Source organism: Enoplosus armatus, chromosome 13, assembly GCF_043641665.1.
Source record: "Enoplosus armatus isolate fEnoArm2 chromosome 13, fEnoArm2.hap1, whole genome shotgun sequence".
In the NCBI taxonomy this organism is placed as follows: Eukaryota; Metazoa; Chordata; class Actinopteri; order Centrarchiformes; family Enoplosidae; genus Enoplosus; species Enoplosus armatus.
Window position 1 is genome coordinate 1193013 of NC_092192.1, and position 19488 is coordinate 1212500.

Here is a 19488-nt window from a genome sequence, read left to right on the forward strand (position 1 = left end):
TTCTTCACCTTCAGCTATAGTTGAAATAATATCATCAAATAAAAGACAATGTTTTTTATAGTATCTCTATAAAAAGTATCTCTACTCAAGTCATTTTTTTCAGTAACTACTTTTGTTCTTCACATCCATCGACCTAAAAGACGACGAGGTTTCTTTTTCTCTACAGTGAACTATGCAATGACGTTTTATTCTGAAAAACCCATACGGCGAGAGCGGAAGTCCTATAGTTAATACAAAGCCTTGACAGAAGCTTTGTTCTGATTGGGCGAACACACTAACGTTCAGTCCAACCAATGAACGAGCAGCTGCGTCGCTATATAAATCCGACTCTCTCTCGGTAACCTTCACATCTATCGACTCTCGAAGAACAAACAAAATGTCTGGACGCGGAAAAGGAGCCGGTAAAACCAGAGCCAAGGCCAAGAGCCGGTCCTCCCGGGCCGGGCTTCAGTTCCCGGTGGGTCGTGTCCACAGGCTTCTCAGGAAGGGTAACTACGCCCAGCGTGTCGGTGCCGGAGCCCCCGTCTATCTGGCGGCGGTGCTGGAGTACCTGACCGCTGAGATCCTGGAGCTGGCCGGGAACGCTGCCCGCGACAACAAGAAGACCAGGATCATCCCCCGTCACCTGCAGCTGGCCGTCCGCAACGACGAGGAGCTCAACAAGCTGCTGGGCGGAGTCACCATCGCTCAGGGCGGCGTGCTGCCCAACATCCAGGCGGTCCTGCTGCCCAAGAAGACCGAGAAGCCCGCCAAGAAGTAAACACCCGGAACCGGCTGACAACAACTAAAACAACGGCTCTTTTAAGAGCCACACACTTCTGACTGAAGAGAGATCTCCTGACTTTAGTGAATGTTGTATAATAACTATAAAATGAGACATGACTGAATAGAAACACTGGTCGGAGACTAGAGTCGTCAGAACACGAACGACTCCGGCTCTGCTTCAGAGACACCGCTGAGAGGGAAGGTCAGTTTTAGGTGTATAATATAGCAGCAGAGGAGTATTCATAGGAAAAGCCTGTTCCCCAGGTCGTCTATGAGCTTCTAAGTGTTAAAAAGCAAATGAGTTTTTTTTTTTTATTTTTTTTTTAACACAATCACTGGTGTACTGCTTCACTTCCTGTTTGTGTCACTGGCAGCTTGTGTTTGGCTGCTCTAAACAAGTTATATTTGTTTGTTATAGATTTCATTACAGCGGCTAATCAGCCGCTAACCACTTCAACGAACACTAGTTCTGTTGAACACTGATAGTTCGCTCCTTCCTTCAGAGACTTTAGAGACTTATCTAAGTCTTATTTTATCGCTAATCTCAGTTGTTTACACACTGTTCTGTCTGTTACATTAGCTTAGCAGCTAGCGATAGCTTCTCTCTCCTCTGTCCTGCTCGGTGTGTCAGATGTCAGTTACTCCTCCGCCTCCTTTAGCGATAAAGATAAATGTAATAAATGTAGTTTATTTAGCGTGCTGGAGGCGAGGCTCCGCACCATGGAGGCGGCTGTGGTCAGCCAGCCCCCAGTAGCCGGTGTGGACCGACCCAGTGTAGCTCCCGCTAGCCGTCCCCCGGCAGCTCCCGAGCAGCCGGGAAGCCAGGGAGGCTGGGTGACTGTCCGGGGGAAGCACAGCCCTCAGCAGAAGCCCACCGTTCACCACCAACCACTTCATGTTTCTAACAGATTCTCCCCTCAGCGACACACCGAGAGGCAGATTCTGGTAACTGGCAGCTCCACAGTCAGAAACGTGAAGTCAGCGACACCAGCGACCATAGTGTGTTTCTGGGGCCAGTCAATCAAATGATGATATATTTAGCTTTTTAAGAGATCTTTATTAAAGTTTAACAAAGCAAATACACAGTAAAACAGTCACATATAGAAATATACATAAACATTTATACAGCAAAATATTACCTAAACATACAATACAAAGTATGAAGAGGTGTTCTTTCTGTCAGTGTCCCGGATGTTGGCAGGATGAGTGTTTTCTCCTCCTCCGGAGCTCAGTGACAGTTTGTTTGACTGAGTTACTGTTGAAAACTGTCTGATTTTTAATCATGATACATCTGGATGTCCATAGTTTATACAACAGTCTGTACATAACTGACTTATAATTTATATTACACTTTGGACCAGAATTACTCCATAAAATACTCCAGACTTGCTGTGCTCTGTAACAGCTGATTGACAGATGTTCTTGAGTCTCGTCCTCATCACAATAAATTATTGGACATTTTTTTGGTGGTGACATAACAACTACAAACAACTACAGCTCTCACAGGACGTCTGTCTACGTGATGAGCCACTGGACATCTCTGATGCTGTCTGACAGGTTTTTATTTCTTAGTATTAGTATCACCTCTGCATTTTTTTTGTCACTTAAGTTTCTATATTTAATTAACCCCCCATATTTAAAATCATTAATTTTATTAAATATTATCTAGCTAGTAAGACCACACCAGTCTATCTGTAGATGCTGGTGTACAAAAATAAAATCTCTGAAAATTATTTTATAATAAGGGCCACGTCTCGCTGTCACACACACTGTTTATTTAACTGGATTATCATTTTATTAGGTGGGGGAAAATATTAGATAGAAAAAGGAGTTTAGATAAGATGAAGGTTTTCACTATATTAACTCTTGATTTATAATTAGTATTTTTGTTTTCCCATTTTTTCACCTCTTCTTTAATTTCACACAGTTTACTTACTCTTCTTATGGCGGTAACTTTGAGTGCATTCCCTCCACATGTTCCAGAGATGAGACTGTCAGAGTTGATCCTTTTAGTTAAAGGACTGATGGCTAAGATGTATAAAGCAGCGCTCACAGGACAGCCCTGCTTCACGCCTCTCTCCACCTCAAACGGCTCTGTTAAAACTTATGATTAACATTTACACAAACACTTGATTTAACATACAGACATTTAACTATTTGGACAAAGAGGTCAGGAAACATCCCAGCCCAGAGGTAATCTCTGGAGACGTAGTCAAAGGCTTTCTTTTGATCCAGACCGATGATGTAAAAACCTTTGCTCTCTTCAGGTTTGTTTATAAGTTATCCCACATCTGTCTACCTTTGGTTGCACATGTTTCTTCTTTATCTATAATTTCATCTAAAATATTATTTAATCTATTCATAATTATTTTGACAAGTATTTTATAGTCTGTATTCATAATAGTTAGATGTCTGTAATTATCTATATCACTATCATCACCTTTCTTATATAATAAACACCTAACACCTTGATAGAAAGAGTCTCCCATACATCAACTTGTCTCTTAGACCCCGTCCCAACCTGGCTGCTCAAAGAGGTTTTACCTTTAGTCAGCACTTCTTTACTAGACATGATCAATCTGTCTTTATGAACAGGCTACGTACCACAGTCCTTTAAAGTAGCTGTAATTAAACCTCTTCTTAAAAAGCCCACTCTTGATCCAGAGGTTTTAGCCAACTATAGACCTATATCTAACCTCCCCTTTCTCTCCAAGATTCTTGAGAAAGCAGTCGCCAACCAGCTGTGTGACTTTCTACTTGACAATAAGTTGCTTGAGGACTTTCAGTCAGGTTTCAGAGCTCATCATAGCACAGAGACGGCACTGGTGAAAGTTACAGATGACCTTCTCACTGCATCAGACAGAGGACTTGTCTCTGTACTTGTTTTGTTAGATCTTAGTGCTGCATTCGACACCATTGACCATCATATCCTATTACAGAGACTGGAACATTTAATTGGTATCAAAGGAACCGCACTAAGCTGGTTTAAGTCGTATTTATCAGATTGATCTCAGTTTGTACATGTTAACGATGAATCCTCCATGTACGCCAAAGTCAGTCATGGAGTTCCACAAGGGTTAATATCTAAGGATACTTATCGATATCAGAAAAACCGTTAAGCAAACAGCAAACAGCTCTGCAGGCTCATATTTTCTTTTTGATATTCCGATTGTGGATCTTTTACATGTTAGCTTTTCCCTTTTAAACTTTCTAAATGAATTAAAATAAACTGGTGGAGGCCGTTGATCAGTTTTATTAACCTGATGAGTATTTATAATTAACATTTTCAACGAACTTGTAAAAAACTGTAGGGACAGCTGTGTGTAGACTGTCTTCTCTTACGTCCGCAGACGAGACGTATATACAGAGCGGCTGAAGGATCCCCTCAGACTCTGAGACAGTTTAACAAACACAGCTGCAAAATGAGCGGAAGAGGGAAGGGAGGCAAAGGACTCGGTAAAGGAGGCGCCAAGCGGCACCGCAAAGTCCTCCGGGACAACATCCAGGGGATCACCAAACCCGCCATCCGCCGTCTGGCTCGCCGCGGCGGAGTGAAGCGTATCTCCGGTCTGATCTACGAGGAGACCCGCGGTGTGCTCAAGGTCTTCCTGGAGAACGTCATCCGTGACGCCGTCACCTACACCGAGCACGCCAAGAGGAAGACCGTCACCGCCATGGACGTGGTCTACGCTCTGAAGAGACAGGGCCGCACCCTGTACGGCTTCGGAGGTTAAACCTCATCCTGATCCTGGTCCCTGATCCTGAAACCCAAAGGCTCTTTTAAGAGCCACCCACTTCCTCTAGAGTCTCGTCCAATATAAACATTAATATTCATATATATATATATATATATATTTCACATGTGACTGCAGAGAACTGATTAGTTGGGAGTTTCAGGCAGTGAGCTCTGTAGTATTTCATAAATATACTTCCTGCTTCATCATAAACTGGAGGAGGCAAAGTATGTGTACAACATTTATCTTCAACAGCTGAGATGGTTCGTGTTGTGACAGAGTGCTGTTCATTGATGATGTACGGTGACCTCGAGTGCCATGAAAAGCTGCCGTTATATACCATGTTTATGTATTTTATTTATTAATTACCACAGAAGTTTAGCAGCATGATTTCACGTCTCAAACTCACCTTTTACTTAGTTTAAATAAAAATGCCTCCATACATTTTTCATTTATGTTTATATTTGTATCATAATCAAATTCATCTTTGAAATGGGAGGATTACAAGCAACACTGTCTGTTTTTCATGTAGTTTATCATAAATTGTGGTGTATTAATGAGCACAATGAACCAGACTGTTCGGGGACATATTTGGATCTGTAATAGCATTAATACTAAGACTCAAGCCCTTAAAGTGCTACGCAAACTCATAGAATCTGGGGTTACGATACGTTTCAACATAGTAAACATGTATAAATTCATTAATTAATAAGGTATTAATTACATTACAATGAATTAATCATTAAGCTACTTTAATTAACTTGTTGTCCACAAGGAGGCTCTCTTTCAAACACATTATGTTTTTATTTTACAGTGAAATACGCTTTTAGCTGTCATGTTTTATTCTGAAAATCCCTGACATGGTAATGCGGAAGTCTTGACACAAACTGATTTTCTGATTGGGCGATCACACTAACGCTCAATCCAACCAATGAACGAGCAGCTCCGTTGCTATATAAAGCCGATGTCGCTTCTTAAACTTCACTTGTTTCGAAGTAGAATCCTTGAAAATGTCTGGACGCGGAAAAGGAGCCGGAAAAACCAGAGCTAAGGCCAAGAGCCGGTCCTCCCGGGCCGGGCTTCAGTTCCCGGTCGGTCGTGTCCACAGGCTGCTCAGGAAGGGTAACTACGCCCAGCGTGTCGGTGCCGGAGCCCCCGTCTACTTGGCGGCGGTGCTGGAGTACCTGACCGCTGAGATCCTGGAGCTGGCCGGGAACGCTGCCCGCGACAACAAGAAGACCAGGATCATCCCCCGTCACCTGCAGCTGGCCGTCCGCAACGACGAGGAGCTCAACAAGCTGCTGGGCGGAGTCACCATCGCTCAGGGCGGCGTGCTGCCCAACATCCAGGCGGTCCTGCTGCCCAAGAAGACCGAGAAGCCCGCCAAGAAGTAAACACCCGGAACCGGCTGACAACAACCAAAACAACGGCTCTTTTAAGAGCCACACACTTCTGACTGAAGAGAAATCTCCTGACTGTAGTGAATGTTGTATAATAACTATAAAATAAGACATGACGGAATAAAAATACTGTTGAAGTGTCCAGATTCATTTTACACTGTCACTTAATAATCAGTCATAATTATGTAGACATTCAATGTTGAATGAGTTTAAATTGTGGCCAGAACTGGAACACACGTCACTTATACTTGTGTATATATATAATGTATTATAAAATAGTATAAATGAATGTGCAGTACAAAATAGAGAGTGAAACTGCATAAGTTAAAAATGAAAGTAAAAAGTGTCATTAAGATCAGTGAGTTTTTGTAGGGTTTGATAATTTTTAATAAAGGCAGAATACACAGAATGTAATGTTCTGATGGAGCAAACTAAAACAGGAAGGTGGTATTAAATCCAAGTTTTTAAATTTAGATCAGTACGTTTAATGATGATTATCATTAAAAACTGGTTCATTCAACAGCAGCAGAGGAAGAAGCTCTTTAGTTCAGAGTGAGGTGGCTCTTAAAAGAGCCTTTGTGTTGCTGTAAACAGGTCTGGGGTCAGTTTAAGCCCTCTCTCCGCGGATGCGGCGGGCCAGCTGGATGTCCTTGGGCATGATGGTGACCCTCTTGGCGTGGATGGCGCACAGGTTGGTGTCCTCGAACAGACCGACCAGGTAAGCCTCGCTGGCCTCCTGCAGAGCCATGACGGCGGAGCTCTGGAAGCGCAGGTCGGTCTTGAAGTCCTGAGCGATCTCCCTCACCAGGCGCTGGAAGGGCAGCTTGCGGATCAGCAGCTCGGTGGACTTCTGGTAGCGGCGGATCTCTCTGAGAGCCACGGTACCGGGCCTGTAACGGTGAGGCTTCTTCACTCCGCCGGTGGCCGGGGCGCTCTTACGGGCGGCCTTGGTGGCCAGCTGCTTCCTGGGGGCTTTGCCTCCGGTGGACTTACGGGCGGTCTGCTTGGTTCTGGCCATCGTGTCTTGTTTCTCTGAGGAATCCGGTCCGCGCGCTAACGGCGGCTTTATAACAGACCCGCCGGAGAGACGTCAGCTCTGATTGGTCCTGGTCAGGAGGGGGGAGGAGCTACACTGGGACAGAAATAATACAGATCAATGGAGGAGAGTTAAGAATCGATGATCAGGAGTTTGTAGAATAAAGATAAGGCTGGAAACATGAGTACAAACAGTACACACAGTACACACAGTACTTGAACTAATACTGCAGTACTGTCTGAAGTGAGGCCTCTAGAGACTCAATGTTCTGACGGATCTCACACAAGAACAAAAAGCATTTAGAGATGTTTGTTCGAGAATAGTAGAATATATATATATATATATATGTATATGTATATATACATATATATATATATATATACCTAACAAATTTATTAGACCACCTGTCATAAAAACGAGAAAACACAAATATTCAGTCAAAAACTTGTTTCAAACTAAAAATTGTGTTGTTATTTATTAGGCAAATAACAAACTGGAACAACTAAATAGTCCTTATTCACATATATTAACCAAAAATCTTAATATTTCTACCTCCTTTGGCCTGATAACAGCTGGCATTCTTGCTGGCATTGTTTTTATGTACTTTTCGACCGTCTCTTTTGTTATTGAGCTCCAAATAGTCTGGAGCTGCTCCCAGAGACTTGCTTTGGATGAAACTCTTGTGCGATCTGTTCAATAGGATTCAAAGTCTGGACTCTGACTCGGCCAGTCCATCAGCTCCAGTCCTCCAGATTCCTTTTCCTTGGTCAAGTAGTCTCTGCACAGCTTTGCAGTGTGCTTGGGGTCATTGTCTTCTTGGTATATGAACCCACGACCAATCAGGTTCAATCCAGAAGGGATTCCATGATGCTCCGAGATGTTGTGGGAGACCTTCACTGTGTTTCACTGTGGGTGCAATGCATCTAGCATCAAAACGTTCTCCAGAATGAGGGCCACTGGCAGGGAATGGGATTATTTTAGTAACTGTTACTGTTGTGTCTGTTTTTTTATCTTCTCTTAACAGTGCAAACTCATCTTATTTATATATTAAATGTATACATGCTATGTGCATTACTTCTCATGGCTGTATGGTGTCATAGTGTCATCGTATATCCACTCTTTATTTGAGTTGCGGCATCAAGCTTTTGTTTCTGTGTGAGTTCAAACTTGGACTCGTCCGTCCAGAGCACCTTCTTCCAGTCGTCTTCAGTCCAGTGTTTGTGTTTGTTTTCGGATGTTTACAGGCCTCAATAATGGCTTTTTAGCAGCTATTCTTCCCTTTAAGCTTTGTTCCTTCAGTCGTCTGCTTATGGTCATTGTGGAGACTTTCTCAGATTCTGATCCAGAAGCTTTAATCTCTGCCTGAAGATCAGCAGTGGTCTTCCTTCTGTCTCTAGTACTTATAATCTTGAGGTGCCTGACATCTGCTTCAGTTAGCTTTCGTTTTCGGCCTCTTCCTTGACGCATTTTGTAAGTACGATCTCTGCAAAATTTTCTGTTCAGGAATGCAAGTAAATAACTGTAATTTGGCATCTCAATCAAAAAATAATAATTTACTTTACTATTTTTTTCTGCTTTTTTGTAAAACAATAAATTTGAGAATTCATGGATAACAACAATAATTATATTTTAGCATTAAAGACATCATCTTGATTAAAGAGCTTGGCTTGCACATACTGGTGGATTAACCATTACAGACACATCAGCAATACTGTTCATTTAGGGCAGCGGTGGCAAACACCTCACACTGGGTGGTGGTCTAATACATTTGTTAAGCACTGTATATATATATATATATATGTATATATATATATTCTACATTCAAAATGTACAGAACTTGAGTATTATGAGCATAATGTACTTAAAGCATTAATATTAAAGTGCTCAGCTGTGTATTACTGGATTATTTTTCAACACATGAATGTTGCAGATTTTTAAACTACTTCATGCTGTAACAATGTGTGTTTTACAATAGTACATAGTAGTAGTAGTAGTAGTAGTAGTAGTAGTAGTAATGTATCTGTCTAAAACTCTAAGACTAAAGTCAGTAATTAAGTAATTCATCTTCTTTTTAAATAAAACTACAGAAAACCTTTGAGTCGTCATCATGTTTGATCTTTTCATTATAACTTTTTATAATTTTATGTTTATTTATGTCCTTTTGTCGCTTTTGTAAAACAATTATATATAACAACTTTAATAACATTTTCTATGCCTGCAGAGTGTCATGATTAACTTTAATAAATAAATAATAGGTGGTTAAAGAGCAATTATGGATTTAAATAATGTTTAATTAGTCATTATAAGTAACTTTATAAGTTTTATATTGTATTTCAAATGGGAAACATTTGAGAAAACAGAAATATGAATTTTATGAAAAGTTGTTCATCAGTTAATAATAATAATAATAATAATAATAATAATAACAATAATACTTTGTGACGACCCGTTTAGTCTCGTGCTTGTTTGTGCCCAGCGTGAGGAGAAATATCGTTAATATTGTCACGATGCTCGTGAAACGATGCTACAGAAACGAATAAAAGACACTTTTACGAAGACGTGAATTGTAATGCTGCCTGTTGTCAGATGGAATGAATGACAACGTTTCACTGCTGGCAGACACATGTTGTCGATGTTCTGGGACTCCAGTTGATCCTCAGATGTGTATCAAGTGTTTCGGTTGCTTCAGTGCTTTTTGGATGTGAGATGAACTGTTGTGCTGAGCTGCATGTTGCTAAACAGGACTGAGGAAAGACTTTTGAAAAAGTGAGAAATGTGACTTAGCAACTGTAAAAAACTGTAATATTCAATATCCAGTTAATGTCAATTGAATGTGATTTAGTTGAGAGAAATGACACACACAACTTCAAATGTCATTTTTGGGTTTTTTTTTATTATCTTTTCTGCAGAATAAAAAAAAAATATATATGGCTGATTTCCATTGAAGGAAATCATTTCCAATTTACAAAGAAAGGAAAAAATAAATCCAGTACAAATACGGTTGTATGTTTTCATTCCACATCATCGGCAATCCTAAAACGAACAATCACACAGTGGATTTCATCAAGTACATCAGGCACCTTTGAAACGGCATATGTCTGTAAATAACTGCTGAACAACATATGAATGTTCATAAATGTAAACAACAATAGCGCGTTACGTTTGTTCTGGCTGTATTTTCCCAGCGCCCCCTGACCTCTCAGCAAGCACACTGCGCGACGGTGAAACTACACCCCCTGCTGTCCAAAGTCAACATCGACAGCAGCACGACTGCAGAGGAGGATTTCATTTCCAGGGCTTTTATTTCCATTTCTGTTTATGCTTTCACCACCTGGTTACAGAAGGACAATCCTGCTCTTTACTGTTCAGCATGTAGCATTTTCTCCTCAACCTGCCATGTAAAGATATGACTGGGAACTACTGTGTCTGTGTACTGGTCAACATTTTGTTCCCAGCTTTAGTCTCTAGTCTCAGCTTTCATGTTCTTTTAGGTATCGTCGATTACTCTGCGGTTTTGTCTGGTCCGTCGCAGACTTTACCACCAGGCAAGATACAACATGAAGTGATATTACTATTCCAACTCAAATATACTCTTCAAGAGCGTACAGATGCCCTCAGAGTAAGTTACAGGCCCAGTATAACTAATACTGGTCTGGCTCAAATGTGGCGACACTTGTGATTTCTCTTCCGCGTTTTGGGGCTAAAGGTCACACGAGAGGAGCGTTTTGGACCACAGTTGTCCGTCCCTTCCAGGAGGCTTCAAACCTCTCGGACACACCGTCACCGTGGACGGTTGTCCTCACGTTTGGTTTTAACTCCAGTTTGAATGATCTTCTTTCTCATGAAGTGAATGTGGGTTCAGATGATGTTTGATGTTAGACTTAGCTTTAAGTTTGTGTTCATCCCAAACTGTGTCCCAAGAGGAAAGAGTCCATTTACTGCTTCAAAAAAACAAACAAACAAACAACAAAAGACAAGAGGTCGCTCTGATCATTACCAGCACAGAAACACATGTAGAGGGGCTGGACAAAATACTGGGAACACTTTGCTTTGATATAAATGAAAGATTAATGCTACAGAGACAGATATATTTTCCTGAAGTGTGAAATAACTTCAGTCACAGGACATCTGAATATGAATATGGAAACATTAATGTGTGACTTATCATTTAGGCAACAACTTGATGGCAGACGAGCTCAGAAGCTGATTCAGTGAATCGTATTAATGATCAAACTCACACACAGGTTCAGAATCCACCTCAGACTTCAGACGGGATCCAAAATGACAAATCTGTCAAATCTTCATATTAATGAAGACAAACACACAACATGGAGCACTTGTACTAACTCGTATTTTGTGATCCTGTTATTGCCGTTTGTGTCTGCTGATGATGATGATGATGATGAAGTCTCACTGTAATCAGCTTCTAATACACGTAACAGTATTTTACCTTGTAATAAAACACTCTTTGTTGTTGCACAAACTGAAGTCCAGTACTGATAACAGTGAGTATATTGAGTATGAGACATGTAGTGAACAGGGCTCTCTCTTCAGCTGGTTCGTGTTATAGATAAAATCTCTCTGAACGGACTCAGAATCAGATGTTACAGTGAAGTAGTTAAAGAACATGTTCTCCCCGTCGGGGAATCGAACCCCGGTCTTCCGCGTGACAGGCGGAGATACTGTCCACTATACTAACTATACTCTGACGGAGTGGATATATATCATATCCACTATGGTTATACTAGTGGATATAATAATGGATGTGGTCTGGAATCTTTTCATCTCTCCTCGTTAGTATAGTGGACAGTATCTCCGCCTGTCACGCGGAAGACCGGGGTTCGATTCCCCGACGGGGAGAACATGTTCTTTTCACCATATCTGGGTCGTTGCTGCGCTATTTATCCTCACAGTACTGGACATGTAGGCTGGACTTCATTCTGTCTACTACAATACTTGTTACTCGTCTTGGCAACAACTTGCCGAGAAGATTACTGACCACATTCAGTCAGAAACGTGACGTTTATAACTCAAACCAGCTGATGAGGCGGGAGGGTTTATTTATGAGACTTGTTTTTATCAAAAGGAGGAAACAGCTTCTAAAAGTGGCTTTGTATTCTTTGTATTTCTGCAGTATTTGTTGCATAAATATGTGGGTTTACTCTCCTGATCCATTACGTCATTATTTAGATTTCATTACTCTGCAAACACAATTCGAAGATATTTTATATTTACTGAGGCTGTGGGTTTGATAACTGATAAATTATTAGTGTATTAATAGCGAGAGGTTCATATACAAAAACAAATATTAAGTGAGTCGGTAGGACAGCAGCTCTTAAGTGAAGTGGTGGGGGGCTCTTAAAAGAGCCTTTGTGTTGTTGGGATGAACTGCAGGTTTACTTGGAGCTGGTGTACTTGGTCACGGCCTTGGTCCCCTCGGACACGGCGTGCTTGGCCAGCTCACCGGGCAGCAGCAGGCGGACGGCGGTCTGGATCTCCCTGGAGGTGATGGTGGAGCGCTTGTTGTAGTGAGCCAGACGGGAGGACTCACCGGCGATGCGCTCGAAGATGTCGCTCACGAAGGAGTTCATGATCAGCATGGCCTTAGAGGAGATACCGGTGTCGGGATGGACCTGCTTCAGGACCTTGTACACGTAGATAGCGTAACTCTCCCTCCTGGTCTTTCTCTTCTTCTTGCCGGTCTTGGTGACGGTCTTGGAAACGGCTTTCTTTGAGCCCTTCTTCGGTGCTTTCACGGGATCAGGCATCTTTAACTGCGTGTGAATTTCTTCTACAGATGATCCCTGCAGCGCTGAGAGGGTTGATTTATATCCGCTCGATGCAAATAAGACTGTGCTGCTCCTCCTGCAGGATTGGCTGACTTTCTAAACGCGACTGAGCATGCGCTGTACAAACCCCCGTGAAACGCTCCTCTGAGAAGTGAAGGCCGAACAACAAACACTGTAACGCAGGTTTGATACAGTCTGACTGTGTTCATCTCAGTGGTGGAGGAAGTATTTACATACTTCACTACAGTAAGTACTAATACTGCACTGTAAAATACTGTAACTGTCCTGAAAACATGACTCTCACTGCGAGCACTGTGAATCAGAATCAGAAATACTTTATTGATCGGGGGGGGGGGGGGGGGGGGGGGGGGGGGGGGGTTGTACAGTACTGGTGCTCCCATTCAAGAGTAGAAAGCAGCATGATTTTAGAAATAAGAGTATTTACAAAATATAAAAATAAGAAATAGTGAATAAAAATATACACATTTACAATATTTAAGAAAAATAAAAGTAAAATATAAATACAACAGCAATGTATATGAATGTCTATATACACTATATTGCCAAAAGTATTCACTCACCCATCCAAATAATTGAAATCAGGTGTTCCAATCACTTCCATGGCCACAGGTGTATAAAATCATGCACCAAGGCATGCAGACTGTTTCTACAAACATTTGTGAAAGAATGGGTCGCTCTCAGGAGCTCAGTGAATTCCAGCGTGGTGCTGTGATAGGATGCCACCTGTGCAACAAGTCCAGTCGTGAAATCTCCTCGCTCCTAAATATTCCACAGTCAACTGTCAGTGGTATTATAAGAAAGTGGAAGCGAGTCAATCGCTACAGACCTCCAAAGTTCATGTGGCCTTCAGATTAGCTCAAGAACAGTGCGTAGAGAGCTTCATGGAATGGGTTTCCATGGCCGAGCAGCTGCATCCAAGCCATACATCACCAAGTGCAATGCAAAGCGTCGGATGCAGTGGTGTAAAACACGCCGCCACTGGACTCTAGAGCAGTGGAGACGCGTTCTCTGGAGTGACGAATCGCGCTTCACCATCTGGCGATCTGATGGACGAGTCTGGGTTTGGCGGTTGCCAGGAGAACGGTACTTGTCTGACTGCATTGTGCCAAGTGTAAAGTTTGGTGGAGGGGGGATTATGGTGTGGGGTTGTTTTTCAGGAGCTGGGCTTGGCCCCTTAGTTCCAGTGAAAGGAACTCTGAATGCTTCAGCATACCAAGAGATTTTGGACAATTCCATGCTCCCAACTTTGTGGGAACAGTTTGGGGATGGTCCCTTCCTGTTCCAACATGGCTGTGCACCAGTGCACAAAGCAAGGTCCATAAAGACATGGACGAGAGAGTTTGGTGTGGATGAACTTGACTGGCCTGCACAGAGTCCTGACCTCAACCCGACAGAACACCTTTGGGATGAATTAGAGCGGAGACTGAGAGCCAGGCCTTCTCGTCCAACATCAGTGTGTGACCTCACAAATGTGCTTCTGGAAGAATGGTCAAAAATTCCCATAAACACTCCTAAACCTTGTGGAAAGCCTTCCCAGAAGAGTTGAAGCTGTTATAGCTGCAAAGGGTGGACCAACGTCATATTAAACCCTATGGATTAAGAATGGGATGTAACTTAAATTCATATGCGAGTCAAGGCAGGTGAGCCAATACTTTTGGCAATATAGTGTATTTTAAGAATAAGTAATACTGAGGACTCCAACAGACTCAACAAACTGATCCGCAAGGCCAGTGACGTTGTGGGGGTGGAGCTGGACTCTCTGACGGTGGTGTCAGAGAGGAGGATGCTGTCCAAGCTGCGGGACAACTTGGACAATGTCTCACGTCCTCTCCATGACGTACTGGTCGGACACAAGAGCATCTTCAGTGGGAGACTCATTGCTCCCAAATGTACAACAGAGCGACACAGGCTGGAAATCTGGACCTGCTTCACCTGTTCATGTACTACCTCATTATTTATTCTTTAAACAGTACAAAACATACATATTGTTATTGTATATATTTTTTATTTTAGCCTATTATTTTACCCTAACCCTTTTATGTAGGTACAAGATGTGAGGTCTGGGAGTGGGGGGGGGGGGGGGGGGGGGGGGGGGGCATACATATCATAATATCCTGCAACAACCAACATTGACGTCTAGTCATCTTGACTAGATGAGATTCTCAGATTAATAATCTGGATTACAGAAAGAGGATCGACTCTAGAGGAAGTGGGTGGCTCTTAAAAGAGCCTTTGGGTTTCAGGATCAAGGATCAAGACCAGGATGAGGTTTAGCCTCCGAAGCCGTACAGGGTGCGACCCTGTCTCTTCAGAGCGTAGACCACGTCCATGGCGGTGACGGTCTTCCTCTTGGCGTGCTCGGTGTAGGTGACGGCGTCACGGATGACGTTCTCCAGGAAGACCTTGAGCACACCGCGGGTCTCCTCGTAGATCAGACCGGAGATACGCTTCACTCCGCCGCGGCGAGCCAGACGGCGGATGGCGGGTTTGGTGATCCCCTGGATGTTGTCACGGAGGACTTTGCGGTGCCGCTTGGCGCCTCCTTTACCGAGTCCTTTACCTCCCTTCCCTCTTCCGCTCATTTTCAAACAATTATTGTGTTGTCGAGTGACTTGAACGCAGCTGAACCGTCTTTATTTAGAGCTGGTCTGCGGACGTGAAAGAGGACGCACTGCATCGCTGGGCGGTGCTAAACTCAGAAGCCCCCTCACTGCAGTTGAACGTTTGACTCCGCCCACATTGAGCAACCTTTCCTTCCGGTTTAGAGGGTTTTTTTCTTTGCTGGTCCACCTGAGGTTCAGATTCAGAATCAGTTTATGTGTGAACATACATGGAGTTCGACTCCAGCTTTCTGTCCTCTCAGTGTACTTAAACATAAAGAGACACAACAGACACAGCTGAAGAACAGACTGTTATCTACATGTGGAAAATAGGTGTGTATATAAATATATATAAAAAGCACCAACGACAAATATTCAGGCAACAGAAAATTCATTGTGAAATATGTCAGAAAGGGAACAGTGTAATATCTATAGGTGAAAGCAGTGCTGATGGTGTCGGTATGTTGGTTAAATCACATGATGTTGCCATAATCAGCAGAAGAGACATTATTCCAGGTAGGCTGCTCACCTTAGATTGTTTTTACAGAGGTGACAAATATCGTATTAGAAATGTTCACACTGCTCCAGATGCAGGAAGAAAATCCCAGCTGTTCAGAAGACTTCGACAACTACTGTTGGTCGGGTACAGAATTATATTATGTGGAGATCCGGAGGAGGAGGACCCTGGACGACACACACATCCTGCCAACATCCTGGACATCTGACAGAAAGAGCTGGAACACCTCTTCATGCTCTGTATTGAGTGCTTGGCAACATTTCACTGTAAGTTAAATATGTATTTATGTGTGTTTCTATATGTGGCTGATTTACTGTGTATTTGCTTTTTTAATTTTATAAAGATTTATCAAAAAAGTAAGGAAAGCATTGCATCGTTGGTTGTCTTCCTTTGTTTTTTTATGAAATCTTTATTAAATTTTAACAAAGCAAATACACAGTGAAACAGCCTCAGTGCGCCACCATGCCGGCAATGATGAGCCTCCGAATCACCATCTACTGAATGAGGTAAAAAAAGAAGAGGAAAAGTGAGACATGGCCCTTGTTACAAAGAATTATTTGGAGATTTCTTTACACAACACCAGAATCTACAGAGAGACGGCAAAATAATATTAAATGAAATTAATGATTGTAAATATGGTGATACAAATATTAGAAAATAAAAAGCATCATTTCTGTCAGCAGACTTCCTGTGAGATCCGTAGTTTTATGATTTATTATGAAGAGGACGAGACTCAACAACAACAACAACGCTTAATTGACTGTTACAGTCAAGAGTTAGGGTTCATGTTTAATATAAGTTAAATCATCTAAGATACCTGTTTAATTAAAACCAGTCTACAAACCTAAATTTGTTTTCTTTTTGATATCAACTTGAAAATGAAACTCTAAAGAAATGAAAACAGTTTGATTTCCACGTGTCTCGAAGCTTTCTTACTCGATAGAATAATTCCATGCATATGATTCAGTTTGTGTCATAGTCAGTAAGAGGACAAGTTTGTCTTTGCTATAGATTTAGAATTATTTCAATTATTTGTTGATATATTATACAGATTCTAATTATTTGGGAATATTGGCAAAACATTTTAATCACAAGCAGATTCCTCTGAACTGTTTTTAATACATCTAACCTATCAAAATGAATCATTCAAATATTCTTACTGAAGTATTGATCTGTATTAATGACATGTGATTCTGACTTTCAATCTGTCGTTATGTCTAAACTTATTACAACCTACCATTACATCAATCATATAGATTATATATATATATTTTCCTCTGTCCTGCCGACTCACCCTGTAGTTTTATTAGTTCCTTTCATATTTCATGAACTAACAATGTATTTACTTTTCCCTGTGAAAACCCTAATTCTGATGAATCTCGTGTCACTTCTGCAACTAAAAGTACATCAGAGTCAACAGGAAACTCCCATCAGTCTACAGATAAACTGAAGGCTTGACCGTTTCCTCCTGTCAGACTAAAACATTATCTATGTATAGTGAACCCACAAGCTGTATCAGTTATAGGAACTATACTATACTATATATTCTGACTGTCTTCATACTACTGTATACTCTGATACTACTGTATGAAGACAGTCAGAATCAGATCTTCAATTTCAGTCTCGGCTGGTGAAGTTTTTAAAGAAACCTCACAGTAGCTTTCTTGTTTCTACTGCAGGTAATAGTATTTTACATTACAATCAAATACTCTTCGATATAGTGAAAAGTACAACCCTAGAAAGTCATGTGTACTGAATCGAACCCCGATCTCTGCAGTGAGAGGCGGAGACGCTGTCCACTACACTCACGAGGACAGGTGCAGATTCTTTCACTGCTGAAAAGTTTAAGCTGCCTTCAGTCCTTCATCAACAGGTTTTTAAAATGAGCTGCAGCTGCAGTGTATTCTTTGACCACAGGGCGGCGCTGTTTCCTCTTGTGTTTTCTACTCTGACTGAATATGGAGCTGAATCTGATATAAACTGTGCCTGTCATACTTCATATGTGAGATACAGTCACTGCTTATATCTCCTCAGCACGTTATATATTCAAACCTGTAAATGAACGTGCAGGTATAGTAACTGTATGCGTCGCGTTGCCACGGAAACCTAGATACATCCAGCGGAAGATGCAGAAAATGCATCGGCCTACTTGTGTTTTGATGCTTGGTCCTCATTCGTCCATCCTATAGGCTTTGTGTTCAGTAGATTCTCAGGAGGGTAGATAGCTGAAGTCTGGGTTAGCCCAGGTCGTGTCAAACCTTTCTTAGCCTGCTGGTGTTGCAGCAAACAGAACTCAGATTACAACATTGATCAGTCTATTTGTGTTTATCACAGATAATATTCAATTATTAGAATTGATTTCACTTTGATTTGGTCAAAAACTAAAAAAGTGACCTCCTCATATCCTTCATAATGGGACAGTGTCAGACCTAATCTCATGTTTAAATGTATAGTTTAAAGTTTAAGAGCTCTAATGTGAAGTTAGAAATATATATATATATATCCTCAGTGCATCTGTCACAGTTTTAATTAAAGGGGTTTTTAATTGACTGTTGCTTCCAAACCTCCCTCCTGGTTGTGGGACGTGCCGGCAGTGAGCAGCTGTGACAGGAAGTCTGGCAGCCATCATCAGTGTGTTTGCTGCCGCCAGAAGAACTTGAGTTTATTACAAACTGACGATGAACAGATGTTGTTTCTACTTTGAGTCTCTGAACAAACATGTGGCTCAGCTGGAGAACGGCTTTTGACGGAGCTCTGGTGCTTTTTAAAACCTTTTAGGAGAGAAATGAGAGGGCAAAGTGGCGGCCACGGCGGTGAACATGTGAAGTTTGGAGGCTCCACAAACAAAGCGCAGAGCGCATCAGAGCTCTGCAGGACCTGGACACCGAGAGACACGAGTCCGCTACCGGCTGCCTCCACTGTCAGCCCGCAGACCTGCTCCCACATGTAGTCTGGACTCTTTTATCGGTGCACAGAAAACACAAGTGGCGGCATCCAGACTGCACCGAGGGGCAGGAGCCGGGCTGAGTCTCCACGGTTCTCATGGTGTGTTTAAGTGCAGCCTCCTGCTCGGAACTCTCCAACACTCAGACTCTCGTGTTATCGTGAGGAGGAACTCAACTACAACAAGACAATGGCAGAAGTAGCTCCAGCTCCGGCCGCCGCCCCGGCCAAAGCAGCCAAGAAGAAGGTCTCCAAGCCGAAGAAGACCGGCCCCAGCGTCGGCGAGCTCATCGTTAAAGCTGTGGCCGCGTCCAAGGAGCGGAGCGGCGTGTCCGCGGCCGCCCTCAAGAAGGCTCTGGCTGCCGGAGGCTACGATGTGGACAAGAACAGGGCCCGCGTCAAGACCGCGATCAAGAGCCTGGTGACCAAGGGGACTCTTGTCCAGACTAAAGGGACAGGGGCCTCCGGCTCGTTCAAGATGAACAAGACGGCAGACACCAAGGCCAAGAAGCCCGCAGCAGCCAAGAAGCCCGCAGCGGCCAAGAAGCCCAAGACAGCGGCAGCCAAGAAGCCAGCAGCCGCTAAGAAGTCTCCGAAGAAGGTGAAGAAACCCGCAGCGGCCAAGAAAACAGCCAAGAGCCCCAAGAAGGTAGCCAAGAGCCCCAAGAAGGTGGTCAAAAAGG

The 19488-nt window shown here is 42.6% G+C and overlaps 5 protein-coding genes, 1 non-coding gene and 1 pseudogene across 6 annotated transcripts; 4 read left to right on the top strand and 3 right to left on the bottom strand.

Moving 5' to 3' along the window:
* The first annotated feature begins 376 nt into the window (after positions 1 to 376).
* LOC139295409 (uncharacterized) lies at positions 377 to 6000 on the top strand. Its single transcript, XM_070917603.1, has 4 exons — positions 377 to 756; positions 1461 to 1710; positions 4116 to 4122; positions 5499 to 6000. The coding sequence occupies exons 1-4, from the start codon at positions 377 to 379 to the stop codon at positions 5891 to 5893; spliced, it is 1032 nt and encodes a 343-aa protein (XP_070773704.1). The 3' UTR covers positions 5894 to 6000.
* Positions 4172 to 4499, top strand: LOC139295775 (histone H4). Its single transcript, XM_070918031.1, has one exon. It carries the CDS (start codon positions 4188 to 4190, stop codon positions 4497 to 4499), a length of 312 nt encoding a protein of 103 aa, XP_070774132.1. The 5' UTR covers positions 4172 to 4187.
* A 506-nt stretch (positions 6001 to 6506) lies between the features above and the next one.
* Positions 6507 to 6917, bottom strand: LOC139295287 (histone H3). The gene has a single exon (XM_070917452.1). It carries the CDS (start codon positions 6915 to 6917, stop codon positions 6507 to 6509), a length of 411 nt encoding a protein of 136 aa, XP_070773553.1.
* Positions 6918 to 11723: 4806 nt separating this feature from the next.
* On the top strand, positions 11724 to 11795 carry trnad-guc (transfer RNA aspartic acid (anticodon GUC)). Its single transcript has one exon. It is a non-coding gene; the product is annotated as a tRNA-Asp (tRNA).
* A 536-nt stretch (positions 11796 to 12331) lies between these two features.
* LOC139295112 (histone H2B 1/2-like) lies at positions 12332 to 12703 on the bottom strand. The gene has a single exon (XM_070917209.1). The coding sequence runs from the start codon at positions 12701 to 12703 to the stop codon at positions 12332 to 12334; it is 372 nt and encodes a 123-aa protein (XP_070773310.1).
* A 2312-nt stretch (positions 12704 to 15015) lies between these two features.
* On the bottom strand, positions 15016 to 15327 carry LOC139295704 (histone H4). The gene has a single exon (XM_070917939.1). It carries the CDS (start codon positions 15325 to 15327, stop codon positions 15016 to 15018), a length of 312 nt encoding a protein of 103 aa, XP_070774040.1.
* Positions 15328 to 18904: 3577 nt separating this feature from the next.
* LOC139294991 (histone H1-like) overlaps positions 18905 to 19488 on the top strand; it is a 661-nt pseudogene continuing 77 nt past the window's right edge.

Bases quoted from the DNA above. Each gene is read 5' to 3' on its own strand.
- LOC139295409 (XM_070917603.1), top strand. From the start codon at position 377: ATGTCTGGACGCGGAAAAGGAGCCGGTAAAACCAGAGCCAAGGCCAAG. The intron at 757-1,460 runs GTAAACACCCGG...TAGTTTATTTAG, and splicing joins ACCGAGAAGCCCGCCAAGAA to CGTGCTGGAGGCGAGGCTCC.
- LOC139295775 (XM_070918031.1), top strand. From the start codon at position 4,188: ATGAGCGGAAGAGGGAAGGGAGGCAAAGGACTCGGTAAAGGAGGCGCC.
- LOC139295287 (XM_070917452.1), bottom strand. From the start codon at position 6,917: ATGGCCAGAACCAAGCAGACCGCCCGTAAGTCCACCGGAGGCAAAGCC.
- LOC139295112 (XM_070917209.1), bottom strand. From the start codon at position 12,703: ATGCCTGATCCCGTGAAAGCACCGAAGAAGGGCTCAAAGAAAGCCGTT.
- LOC139295704 (XM_070917939.1), bottom strand. From the start codon at position 15,327: ATGAGCGGAAGAGGGAAGGGAGGTAAAGGACTCGGTAAAGGAGGCGCC.